This window comes from Cryptomeria japonica, chromosome 11, assembly GCF_030272615.1.
Source record: "Cryptomeria japonica chromosome 11, Sugi_1.0, whole genome shotgun sequence".
NCBI classification, from domain to species: domain Eukaryota; kingdom Viridiplantae; phylum Streptophyta; class Pinopsida; order Cupressales; family Cupressaceae; genus Cryptomeria; species Cryptomeria japonica.
Window position 1 is genome coordinate 581065559 of NC_081415.1, and position 13757 is coordinate 581079315.

The 13757-nt window shown below is 35.2% G+C and overlaps 1 protein-coding gene across 1 annotated transcript in view; it reads right to left on the reverse strand.

Annotated features, from left to right (window-relative positions):
- LOC131072917 (endoribonuclease Dicer homolog 1) overlaps positions 1 to 13757 on the reverse strand; it is a 50860-nt gene that overhangs the window by 13490 nt on the left and 23613 nt on the right. Inside the window, exons 7-12 of the mRNA XM_058009214.2 lie at positions 10334 to 10506; positions 10124 to 10246; positions 9871 to 10031; positions 2737 to 2970; positions 2449 to 2599; positions 2165 to 2347 (exon numbers count right to left, since the gene is read on the reverse strand). Coding sequence (XP_057865197.2) covers positions 2165 to 2347; positions 2449 to 2599; positions 2737 to 2970; positions 9871 to 10031; positions 10124 to 10246; positions 10334 to 10506 — 1025 coding nt within the window. The remainder of the gene's footprint in view (positions 1 to 2164; positions 2348 to 2448; positions 2600 to 2736; positions 2971 to 9870; positions 10032 to 10123; positions 10247 to 10333; positions 10507 to 13757) is intronic.

Sequence of the window (13757 nt, forward strand, 5' to 3'; positions counted from 1 at the left end):
AATGCTCTTAACATGAATTGACCATTGAACACTTTTTATGCATTCTTTTCATAGTTTTGGTAAAAAAAAAATTATTAAAAATCCCATTAGATTCAGTAGGGTATGCACACATGGCCATTACCTAGCTATCGCGACACAACAGCAAGAGAGAGGGAATGTTTATTTTTAATTAAAATTGAGGTCTTTGGGTTTTTAAACATGTTGAAATTCAGACTTTAACCAGATATTTCACTCCTAGACTAAACAAACAACATTAACTCTAAAAACCATTATCCAGGTTAACTAAATTTTTGCCAGATTGTTAAATATATTAATGTAAAACAACCCCCAAATAGATTTTGCTTCAGCTTCTATGCTGTGCCAAATTTGATTGTTTTGGGGTTTAAGAGCTGCAAACCAAGCAAATTTGATATCTCAAGACCCGTGATGAATTTTTCAACAAAAATTCACCAGCATGGGTATTATAGCACAGTAAAATTTCCACCAAAAGGGTTTCACTACAGTTCTTACAATCTATTATTTAATTGTTTTTAGGGTTACGTGGTCTAGGTCTGTGCAAATTTGTGCATATCAAACTAAATCAATATCTTTCTATCCAGGCTCAAGCAGAAGTTGTAACTTTACCAGATCATTTGTTTTATTAAGTCAAAATCATTTGTGAATATTTTTTAGACTTTGTATTTGATGGTTTTTGAGTTTTATTATAAATTCCTCTTTCTGACCAATTAAGTTCATAATGTAACAGGATGCATTTTCAGATGTACTTGATATCCTTAACATTTTCAATTGAGGGAAGCGCTCTCATCATATGGATGCACTTCTTGTTGTCAATACCATTGAAAAACTAGCCTAAATAATCAGAGCTCCATGTAACACTTTATGGTCTGCAAGACCATCTGGATCAACCTGGCTCATTGAATCAAGTTCCAGAGGAGAATAACTACCACTCTTGAGTATGCTGCTATTACAGAAACTGGTTTATTGCTTCAGTGACAAACCAGTGCGACAAAGATATGAAGCAACACTGAAGACAGTGATCACCACTAAAAGTGACGATGAACATCATACTTCCACATAAAGATGAAATGTATATTTTTGGTGAGGCTAATTCCACTTAGTAATTGTGAGGTAATCCCACTACTCATGTTGTCCAGTGATGCCAATACCCCTCCAGGAAATATAGTGAAACCCAATCTTGACACTGTCTGTAACAATATATTTGAGAGTGTCACAATTCAGTGTTGTTATGAACAGTTGAATATGTCTCTATTCATTTAACCATTATAAGACCAATTCCCACAATTGTGTTTGGTGAATGGTAGAGATGTCCTCATTCATATCTATTGTTCAAAGAGATTGTTTCCTGCTGAGGAGATGTCATGAGGCATCCGGGTAACTGTTTCAAGTATGTTGAGCTGTGTGTATGTCCCAATTCACATACAAAGCATGTTCTCTCCAATCTTTGAACTATGTTGTGATAACAGGGGGAATGTTGGTAATTTAATATATTACACCATAGCATATGTTGAATATACTTAAGACAGTGTTATTTAAATAGTTATTTAAACCTATTGGTTAATAGTTATTATAATGTGTTTGTTAAGTGGATAACGTATAATATGTTAATGTATACATGCAAAAAATTTGTTGAGAAGATATGAGATCATAACAAAGGTTGTTATGAATCCACATTGAATAAATATTCCCATGGAAGTTTGAATAAATATCCTGATGTGGGCTTAATGAAATCAACAGATAATATGAAACAGAGAAATGTTTGTAACTTTGTAGTTAAATATTATACTGGATTGAAATACTCAACTGCCATGATATGTCCCAACTTATTGGGATGGCAATCAAGATAAAAAAAACTAAGGAGGACAATTCAAACAGCCTAAAAAGATATGCATGGTGGTTAAACCTAGACATTTAGAAGCAGCTACAAGCTATGTTGATACAATCAGAAAATAAAATGAATTTCTACAAATAAAAAGAACAGAAAGCAGAACATTAATGAATGGTTGAATGCTGTTATCACTTATTTGCAAGTAGATGGAACCTTCATTCTGTAAGAAAAAATTATTTGGAAATCACTTTTAACACATTAAAATACCATATTGCACAGTGAACTATAATAGACAAGATAAAAGCATCACATGCATACCTGAAGACTATCTGCAACTCCTTCTGGATAAAATTCTCTATGGCGAGCAGTTCCAGGAAGAGGTTCTCCTTCTTCAGGCTGATCAACCTTTTCTCCTTCTTCACCACTACCCTTATCAGGCAAGAGCATGTCTGTGAACGCCCCCATTTCATGCAATTTCTTACATGCTTCCAAGCACACCGCCTACAAATGTAGCAACAAATCTTGTCAAATGAAGAATACCAATATCAAACAGTACAGCAAATTTGAACCAGCAAATAAAGGACAAGTACAAATGATAAAACCTGCTGTGCCAAACGTATCGAACTGCAGACAGGTCCTTCAAGATTTTCAAAGGGTGCATTGCAAGGAAGCTGAAGCTCACAAGAATATTCAACAGATCCACCTTGCTTCTCATGCTTTTTCATAGTAAATTCTGGTCTCAGAATGGAATACCTGCAATGAAGATACATACAAGAAATATTGATATTTGCATCTAATGACTTTAGTATTTTTATGGTCCAATTATATTATACAATTTTTGAGTCATTTATAGTTTAAATGACATTATCAACAAATGTCATGAGTTATACCTATCACTTGGCAGTTGTGAGCAATAGAAATGAATGAGTCCCACAGCAGAGTTCAAACTAACAATTGCACCAGTGCTTGCAACCTGATAAACAGCTCCAGGTGCTGTCTCCACAGAAACCAGCTTGGATGAATCCTTAAGATGGCTAAGATCAGTTCTTTCAATTGCTTCCTTGCGCAAGGTCTCTTCACTATTTCTTGCATTTCTAAGAAATGCTTCATGAGACAAATTGCCCCTGGTAATGTATAATCACATTTGTTAAAAAACTACTTAAACAGATGTATCTTCTTAATGCCAAAAAAGTATAATATGCAAATATATAGCCAAAGCCAAAGAACAGATTTATACACATAAACATGATGCAGAATATTGCTGCAATAATAACAAATTCTAACCTATAAAAGGTAAATATAAAGGTAGTTTTTAGGTCACCAAGTCAGAAACCTATTTGGCATATGAAAACCCACCTTGTAGAAGCCCACAAGGAGGATTAGTTTTCCATTTACATTACATATTGTTAAACGAAGTGTATACACTACCCCGCTCAGAGTCAAACCTGTAAACCTACTTTATGTAGCACAGATCCCTACAGTGTCAAGGCCACTCATAAACATCCCAGATATGAAACAGGATTTGTAGGAAAATACTCATTTCATACAAAAAACAAAAGTCGAACTTAAAACACTAAATAAAACAGGAATAGTACTAGGCAACAGTCTTCTTAAAACTTGCAAAAAAACCATCATAATACACAATGTTCTAATTACAGATCAACTGAACATGAAACATACACAATATTTGCAAACTTTAGTAAAAAAAATTAAGCATGTTTGCTATTCAAGATCTAAAAGAAGATGCTTCATTTGTAACAATTTGTAGGAAAATTGTGTATACAGTCCAAACACAGATCCAAGATCTATATGAGCACCATGCAATATGTATAATTTGTCATCAAGAGTCGCAGAAACAATAACTACATCCAGATTTAAATTGGCCATAGTTGAAGTCTCATACGTATTTAAATTTTAAGTGCAGGATAAAAATGCAAGTACTCAAGAAATTCTATAAATCTTTTAATATCTTCAATAAACTGGATAATGAAGAAACTAGATGGGTTGGAAGAGTAGATGACTTTCTTTGATGGAAAGCTTCAGTTGATTAAATCCACTTTGCAGGCAATGCATATTAATGTCCTTTTGATATTGCCTATGCCAAGGAAGGTGGGGCAGGTAATTGAAAGGATTCAGAAATTTTAAAATTCCCATGGAATGAGTACCTGAAGAGTAACAAGTTGCCTTCGTAAGCTAAGATAAGATCAGACAGCCAGATGAATAAGGAGGCCTATTAGAATTAATAAGAACACAAATTTGGCTCTCCAGGACAAGCTGACCTAGAGGATCTATGTGGAGCACAATTCTCTCCAAAGTATTTTCTAAAAAAAAGGAATCTATCCTCCCTCACACATGAAAGAATTTTTGCTGCTATAAATCATATCAAAGAATCCCATATCTGGAGTTTGATAACTGCATTCAGACTGTTCAAGCCATTCTTATGATAGGATGTGAGAAAAGGATATAAGATGTATGTATGGGAATACTCCTTGATTGATTCTAAGCATCTCTATCAGAATGAAAATTTGAAGCATCTCCAGCAGCATTTGAACACAGCTTTGGGCCCTAACGTTTATGATTATTCTGACAGTGATAGAACCAATTGGAAATCGGATACAACTTACAAGAAGTGTTCATGGAAGTAAAGTATAAACCGAATCTACATTAGCCACAGGTGGTAATCCATCCTTTTCATTTCTCCAAGAAAGAAGATAGACTAATTGGAATATATTCAAAAAACAGGGGATTATTTGGCCAAAGAAGATTATAAGCTCAGCAGTGGAGGAGAGAGAGATCTCCTTTCCTTCAAAGAAAATTTGGTTTAAGTGTGGTCTACAAAACACCAAAGCTTTCTTATGGCTAGCTGCTCGGGAAAATCCTCACTTAGAAAAACCTAATGAAAAAGGATTTCATAGGGCCCCTTGTGTTGTTTGTTTTGCATGAGTGAAAGAACAGATGAATCACCTCCTTAATCACTACCCATATGTGGATGCAATCTCAGATGAGAATTTTGGTAAATTTGGGATGGTGTTTGCCAAACCAACACCTTGATGGAGATGCTTGAATCCAGGGAAAACAAAATTAGGCCTCGGCCCCTGCTTGCAGATTTGGGACTCAGCTCTCAATGAGGGGGTTATTCTCAGCACGGTAATCCACAGTATCAAAGAATTTCTGAAGACCTGATCCGTAAAATAAGACAACCAGATCTGATGACAATCTGGCTGCAAAGGATTGAGGCCTGGTCCTGACTTCTATCCCAAATAAAAAGGTTGGGAGAAAGATCACACAAGTGGAATAGACAACTGAATTCCACCCCAAAGGAGAATCTTGAAGTTGAACTATGATGGAGCTTCTCATGTGAACCCAACCATGTTATGAAGTTGGGGAATTTTAAAGGACTGCAAAGGAAGGGCAATTCTAGCTTTCCTATGAAGTTCTTTAAGTTGCTCCAAATAAATTCACAGAAGCAAAAGCCCTCTGGAGAGGGCTAATTTTGGCTAATTAGAAAGGTTTGCAGAAGTTGTGTGTGGAAGGAGAATCTCAATTGATAATAATGGCAGTTTCGTAAAGAGATTGCAAGCAATTGTTCCTGCATAAAGTCATAGGTGATTGTAAGAATCTGAGCAAGAAGTTTAATGTAAAATAAAAAGGCACAAGGGTGGCAAATTATTTGGCCAATTCAAAGCTGATTTATATCTTCCAAATGAAAATTTGCTCCTAGCGCCCCACTAAATCAATTAATTATGAAAGATTGGGGGTATCCCTATCTTAATTCCTATCAACTAAAGATGCTCAAAAAGAGAGCTGTGAGTGTTACACGGAATATTTGTGCTCGGTGGCATCATGTAGCAGCATGGAGTTTGCAACAGCCATCTGTCCTGTGTGTGGAGATCTTTATCTTCCCTCATGCCCCAAGGAATCACCATTCCAACAGCAAGTTTTCAGGATATTGGTTGAAGACAAAGGCTCTCCACCATTTCTTTCAGGCCCAGTGGAAAAGAAGTAAAAGGAAATCACAAAATTGCCTGATTCCTCCTAAAGGATGGAGTAGTAGGCTGCAGAAATGAAAAATGTTAGAAAATATCATCGAAAAGCAGAAAAAAAAAGCTGATCAATTACTATTTTGTGGATGATTTTAAGTTGCAACTGCTGATGGATTAAGGTTTTGATGTGGATGAGGGGAACGGGGCAATGGCAGCAAGCTATAAATTTCTGGAAGGGGCACTGGTGGAAGGCATCAAAGGCAAAAACTAGTGAAGTGGGCAACGATGAATCTGTTCAAGGCACAATTGGACAGTCGGATAGGTAAACAGTTAAATTTCAAAGCAGTATAATACATAAAATTAAAGATAAAAGTCAATCTGCCACCCACTTGAATGCAATAAAGGTTGTTTACATAAATAAGGTGTCAATAATGCTGCTTGGGGTATTTAATATTTTGGACATCCATGAAGATCTGCAATCTATGGACAGATAAACATAAATGGTTGAGTTGAGCTGGGCTCTACATCAAGCTCAAGCCAGAGAGTATGTGCTGCTGGCAAGAAAATTGATGCCATCAGTACACATGGAGGACCTGGACCCAAAGTTCTTTGAGATGAAACTGGAAAAGGATCCATCTCTGGAAGAGACTCTGAAGGTCATTCAGCTGGATGATCAACCTCAGCAATCCTAAAATCATACGATGATGAAGAAGGTGGTCAATGAAGCTGTTACAATAGCAACCTATGATAGTTTTTGGTTTTAAATTTCTTGTAGAAGTGAAGTTCGTACTTTGAATTCGCCATTGCTTTCCTCCATGTTGAGATGCACGTATTTGTTTTGTTTGTATGGATTAATAGTAAGGCTTGAAGCATCTTTTTACATTATCAAATAGAAGTGCTAAGATATGATCTGAGTAGCAAAAGTTTGAAGATATTAGACTTCAGTATAAGGACTCTCTATCCCCTATCAAAGCATGTTGTGTGTAGCAGTACACTAACAACATGTGTGTAGCAGCATACTAACAACATACATGCTACCTAATAAACAATATTAGTGACAATTAGAAAGTAAACTCTAATTGGCTAGTTTGCACATAAAGTTGGAGCTCACGGTACACAATTAGGTCATTATCTGTGGCAGTCTTTTCAATGCTGTATTAGTCCCCCCATTAATGCATGTATGATCACTCCCCAGACAAAAAAAATGGAATTAATTGCATCTTATTCCCTTGCATGCTAAACTACAAGGGATCCTTAATACATACAAAATGGACCTGCATCCCAAAAACCTGTGGTGCAGGAAACAATTTCACATCTCTAGTCACATTTCATCCATTCTTGTTTCCTAGTTCCCATTTCCATGTTATAAAAGAGTGGTTACACTTTCTTCTATATGGTAAAAATTAAGAGGCTAGACAGTAAAAGGTAAGTCAATTCGCTATTTGATTATTCAAATCTGGCTTCTATCTTTTAGGTGTTTGCAGAAGTAACAAAAACCGGTCAGGGTAGATCCACAATACCTTGGCATCATCTTCCTACCAGATCAAAACAACTAAGGGACTTATTACTTCTTCTGCAGGACATAGTATTTGCAAGAGTTGATGAGAAAGATTGATAAAGTAAGACTTTTGAAGATTTGATGTTGGGAAAGTAGTAATGGCATCTTCCCATTTTGTGTTCCATCATTGTATAAATTTTGCTTTCTAGAAAGGTTATTTCTTTGTAAATCAAATGTCTTTGCTGAGCTTTATTCTTTTCTGGCGATAGACAAGGATTCTGGTCCTGTGTTTGCTTTAATGCTCTTTTATGTTTATACTTAAATCAATGTTGTGATAGAAATTTAAATTTCTAAGGTCGTCATTTATACATTTTTTTTATGGTTTGCGAGACATTTAAAAAAAAGAAACATGCATGTGTGTTCATACTTGAATCAATGTTGTGATTGCACACAATTGATAGAAGTTTGAATTTCTAAGGTCATCATTCAAGTTATTTTTTTAATATTTGCGAGATATTTAAGAAAAAAAGAAATATGCATGCGCATTTGTGTATACATTCTTTCTGATAACTTGGCCAAAATAGACATATTATATCCACTTTGAACCTATCTATAGTATGCATATATATAACAAAAACAGATCAGAGTAGAGCTAATGCAATAACTTGGAGTCTTCCTAGCAGTTTAGGAAACTATAAGACTCATTACCATTCTGTAGAACATAGGATGTGTCTGTCCTTGAGAAAGTAATAAGCATCCAGGAAGCCAAACATCAAGGTTGATAGAAAATTTCAGATTTTTTGAAGTTTTGAGTTGGGAAAGCAGTAATAGCCTTTTACATTTTTCATCTCATCATACTGTATAAATGTTTCTTTCTTGAGAGGTTACTTTGTAAGTCAAACATCTTTGCTGAGCCTTCTTGTTTCTGGCAATTGACCAGAATTCTGACCCTTCTACTTCTCCTTTCTGATGCAGAATAGAGCATTGTCTTCCATTTGGCTCCTTTCTCTTGGTTCTATCATCATTTTTATTTTACTACTTTGTCAAGTATCACCCCTCTAATTAGATTATTCTACTTAATACTTCATGATCTAATTTTAGTTTACGGAATTTTTATCTGTGATTATAAGTCTTTTTACCATTTCTGATTAGCAGCTCTGACTTGCTGTACTTCAGAGTCCCCTTTACATACTTTGGTCATTCATTAAAGTAATATAATTTTTCTTTATTTGTCTCCAAGATAGTTAAACAAGAATTACACAAGTGTCCTTGAATAGCCCGAATCTTGCCCATAACAAAAGAAATGGTATTATATCTGGACGATAACAAGAAAAGAGCTACAAGGATTATAAAATATCACCATATACTTTCCAAAGAATGTCACCTAAAAAATGTCCTGGATTATAAAACCCTAGGGAAGAAACCTAGGAACATTAGAGACTCTTGGACCAGTGAGGAAGCTATTAAAAAAATCAAATATCCAATTAGCCCTTAATGAGATGAAGAAACTGGTAATCTGTCTCTGAGTTGAACCCTATGAGGATGGCACTGTAAAATGAGTTGACCCAGTTATAGTCCCTAACATAGCCTAAACCAGTTATTGACTTGTCTGAACCAGGGCAATAGCTGGTATATTTGCAATTGCCGTCATTATCAATGGAAGTGGCTGCTAACCATTTCACATTTCTTAAAGATTGTCATTAAGGAGAGAGAACAGAACAAACATTTCACCTGCCTACTATTGTATTCATTTGTGAAATAATGCAGACCTGTTCTTATTCATATAGTCTAAGATAAATTTATTTTTAAAAATTATGCAGCAAGAAATTGTGCCATCGAACTTTTTTTTTTTCAACTTAAAAAAAATCCACTGCTAACGTGATGAGGAACCTTCAAGCAAGCTGATCACAAGTCTGAGGTCCAAACGCACATTACATGAGGAGAGAAGATTTTCCCACCTACAATATCAGTGCGATAGAGGAAAGAGATGTGCATTCAACAGATCAGAAAAATTGATGATGATGTGTGTAACCTAATGTTTTGATATTAAGAGTTCAATATAAATCTTATCAAAATCAGCAGGTGTAAGATTATAGCTTCGTCATATTTGATGTTTATGATTTTTTATTTTTCTTTCTGAAATTGCTCGGTGATCAGAAAACTATGTCAAGTTCATCCAAAACTGGCAACCGTGGCTTTGTTAACTCCTAAAGCGGTTATCACCAAAAAGCGTAAGAAAAAGTGTAACTTCAACCCAAACACACTTTCAAAATTACAAATGCGTAAGAAAACTATGTCAAGTTCATCAAAGAGTGTAAGAAAAAGTGTAACTTCAACCCAAACACACTTTCAAAATAACAAATGCTGTAAACAAGTTGCGGCATCATAATATATTTAAACAAGGAAGGAAAGCAAAAACATGTGAAATCAACAAATAGAAAGTCAATTTCAACTAGAAATAGCTGTTTAAAAAAACACTTAAATATTTAAAAAATATTATAGATTAAGCAAAGTGATACTATAGGGAACAGCTCAATAATTACTTCTCAAGCATCAGTATATAATCTGATCCAGGTTTGCGAGCACGGCCCCGTGACTGGATATAGGCCAGGACAGTTTTAGCAAGATCAAAGCGAATGACAACATTACACTGCCGGATGTCCAATCCTTCCTCTGCAACACTGGTTGCAACTAGCAAGGTGACCTGCAATAAAATTTAACATCAAGATATCTATCACAAGCGAAAAATGAAGGTTATGTTGCACAAAATAAAATAAACAAAATGTAATAGCATACCCGACCATCACGGAATTTAGCAATTGTTTCCTGCATCTGCCTTGTCCGCATATCATGGTTGTTGTTGTGCCCAATTAAACTTGCGCACTTCACGAAATTCAAAGATGGTAATTCTGCAAACACCTATGAATCAAAACAAAAAGTGTTCAGACAAAAGTTGATAACCAACTGATGAAGCAAAACAATAAAAAACTGCAGAAAAAAACAAACCTTTGGAAGGACTAAAGCAGATACAACCCGTTCCACAAAAATAATTGCACGAAAATCTTCGGTATGCTGATACTTCAAAAGAATTTTTATCAATGACTGCACTTTTGGGGTCACTTTACCATCTGCTACTGCAGCGCCAATGACCTCATCAACATGCTCACCACCAGAGACAACTAGACATTTAAATTGAGCAATATGTTAGAAAAACTCCCTTTAATACAATTATAAAAATAATTTTGAAAAATAACAAGGTTGTGGAAAGCAAATATGGAAGAACATTGAACCATTCAATTCAATACTATTCAGGAAAAAAATGCATTAATAGTTTACTGAATACCACAATTTGTGAACATTTGACATGAACACGATGTAAGAAAGCAAAATAACAAGGCTGTAGTAAAATAAATAGGTGAGAACTTGAACGATTCAATTCAGGACTATTTGAGAAGAAATTACATTTATAGTTAATGAAGACCAGAATTTATAAACATTTCAAATGACATGAACATGATGGAAAAAAGAAAAATAAGAAGGCTGGAGTAAAATAAATAAGTGAGAACATTGAACCATTCAATTCAGGACTATTTGGGAAAACATTACATTTTTTTTAATAATGACTGCAATTCATAATCATTTTGAATGACATGAACATGAAGCAAGAATACATTGAACCATTCAATTCAGGACTATTTGGGAAAAAATAACATTTCGAGTTAATGAAGACCAGAATTTACAAACATTTCAAATGACATAAACATGACGGAAAAAAGAAAAATAACAAGGATGTAGTAAAATAAATAGGTGACAACATTGAACCATTCAATTCAGGACTGTTTGGGAAAAAATTACATTTTTGGTTAATAATGACTGGAGTTCATTATTATTTTGAATGACATGAACATGAAGCAAGAATAGGCAATGAATTAATGAAGTCACATTTAAAAGAAACAGAATTAAAAGAAGCATCTAGGGTTTAAGGCAGCTCATGGTCACTTGCCTGAACCCTCTCCTGTCCTGGTTTTGCCTGGGAAAGCAAATTGGAGGCCCCTTCTCTGCTTTTTCTTAAGATCAAAATTACAGCAAATAGACAGTGAATGGAGACAGAAGTACAAGGAGTGCAAGACTTCTGCAAGAGAAATTGGAGTCCCTTTCTCTGCATTGTTTTTAAGATTGTATAGAATATTCGCTTCAGTGGGAAGCCAGGGATATAATGTGCAATATCCCATTTAATTTTTTAAAATATAACAAGCTCTAGCTCACGATTATAATAACTTGCAAAGTTAAATATAAAAATGAAATCCTTATATGATCTTGATTGGATTAATCAAAAATTGAATTAATAGTTTGTTCTGTAATCAGATTTAATGCTAAGAATATAGTTCAGAATAACTAAATTAATTCTTTTGGAGCAGCTGTTTATCTGACCCAATTCTGCAGTGATTTATTTCTAAGTGAAACTAATTTTCTTCCTTCAACACCATCTAATAATTGTCCCTAAAAAGTCACAATTTGCTGCCAGTTGTAAAAATATTCTAATTCCAACTCCAATTTGTACAATGGTGATCTCCATGTGAAATCACTCTTGGAAATTGTGAGTTTTTATCCTGCAATTCCAGACCTAGAGGAATTTCACCCTCAAGCTTGTTGAAACATTGTTCTTGCTCAACAAAGATTAATAATTAAACCAAAATGTAATCTCGTAATGGATGCTCCTTCTCCTTGCTTGATCTCTCTTAAATACCATTTTCCTCCAATAAACATAACACTTCACATGCCCCTCAATATTACTAAAAAAACATTTTATCATATACCTTTATCTATTTGGACATAGTTTAAGTTTGAAAAGAAGGCATTACAGTCCACCCAAATGACAAACTAAACTAATCCTTGGAGATTTGTAATTTCCAATCTTCGATCCACCTTGTGATGTAGTTAGCTTATGTTGCACTACTTTGATATACTTACGAAATTGAAACTCTGCACCACATGATGCTTCTTTGACTGCCTCAGTTATGCCTGACTCTATAATACAATGATGTCCCTGACGAGTTGTTAATATGCTTGCCTCAACCTATCTACCAAGATAGTCCGTCAATGCCAAAATAAGGCTGATGTCATTTGTATGCAGTTCCATACCACTCAAATCCTATTCTTCTGCCTCAAAATACCCTTGAGCCACTTGCAGTACTGCCTTAGGCAAAATGTTCAAGATTTTGCCCTGCCATCTTGAAGAGCAACAAGTACATTTTGTCAATCCAAGCAATTAATCACTAACACATTGTTTGCCCAACAATGACATGAGTTGCAAGTGTACTGATTTTTCCTCTTCCAATTAAAAGAGTTACAACCTTTGCAATTGATGCCCACTCACTAATGAATCATTCAGTACTTGTAGAGAAGATGAATGTTTCACAAAATATGTCAATTATTTCAACATCACCCAAACTATTATCAGTGAGAACATCCCAATGAAGTCTTTCCCCAAAAGTATCTTTGAAGTAGCACTCTCTTGGGTTACCTTCCTCTGGTTGCTAATCATACACAGCTCTATGAGGTCTAGCTCTGTTCCTACAAGACAGAAATATCCTCATAGCTTGAATCATACACAAAATTTTAGTTGCATACCTATCCCCTTCCAGCATCAGCACAAGCATGATAAGCAGATGGCTGCCTACAAACAAAATTATGTTGCTGTTCAAAATCAGCAGTAGGAGCAAGATGATGTTGTGCCTTTGCTGTACCAAGTATCCTGAAGTACCCACCTTATTTTTGTGTCTCTATGCATGTCATTTCATCCTCATGAGATTGGCCGATTGTGAACATATCAGTAGTAGCCCAAATAGCCTTGTAGGTGAATTTGAGATCAGCTACTGGTTGACTATTCTGTGCAACTAATATGATGCTTCCTGCCAATGTTTGCCTTCCTCCCCACTTATCCAAAATGTACAGTATTGGAGTATTATAGTTATGCACTATGGATGGTATTGGTTGCATTGGAATAATGGTGAAGACAAATTTCTTCTCCCCTTTTCCAATATGACAGAAAGATCTTCACTCTACAATAAATTCCTTTCATAGATAGGTGGCAGGAGTGTTCTAAATATAATCCCGTAGACTAATTGCCATCTGATGTATGAACTTGCATTCACCAGTGTGAGTTTTGTGGGATGATGTTACCTTTAAAAGCAAAGGTTCCATCCAATGAATACCATAATAAAAACATAGGAAATTCTGTACCATTGCAAGTTTGAATATCAGCAAGGGAGCCTTCACAAGTTACTCTTTGCTTACAAAAATCCATTCTCATGCACCATCCTCTATCAGGTGGTCATCTTAGAGGTATGTCATGAAACAATATGCTCTGCTCAACCCAAGTATGAATAAATATTGCTCATTCATGTATCTGGCATTATGTCTATCTTTC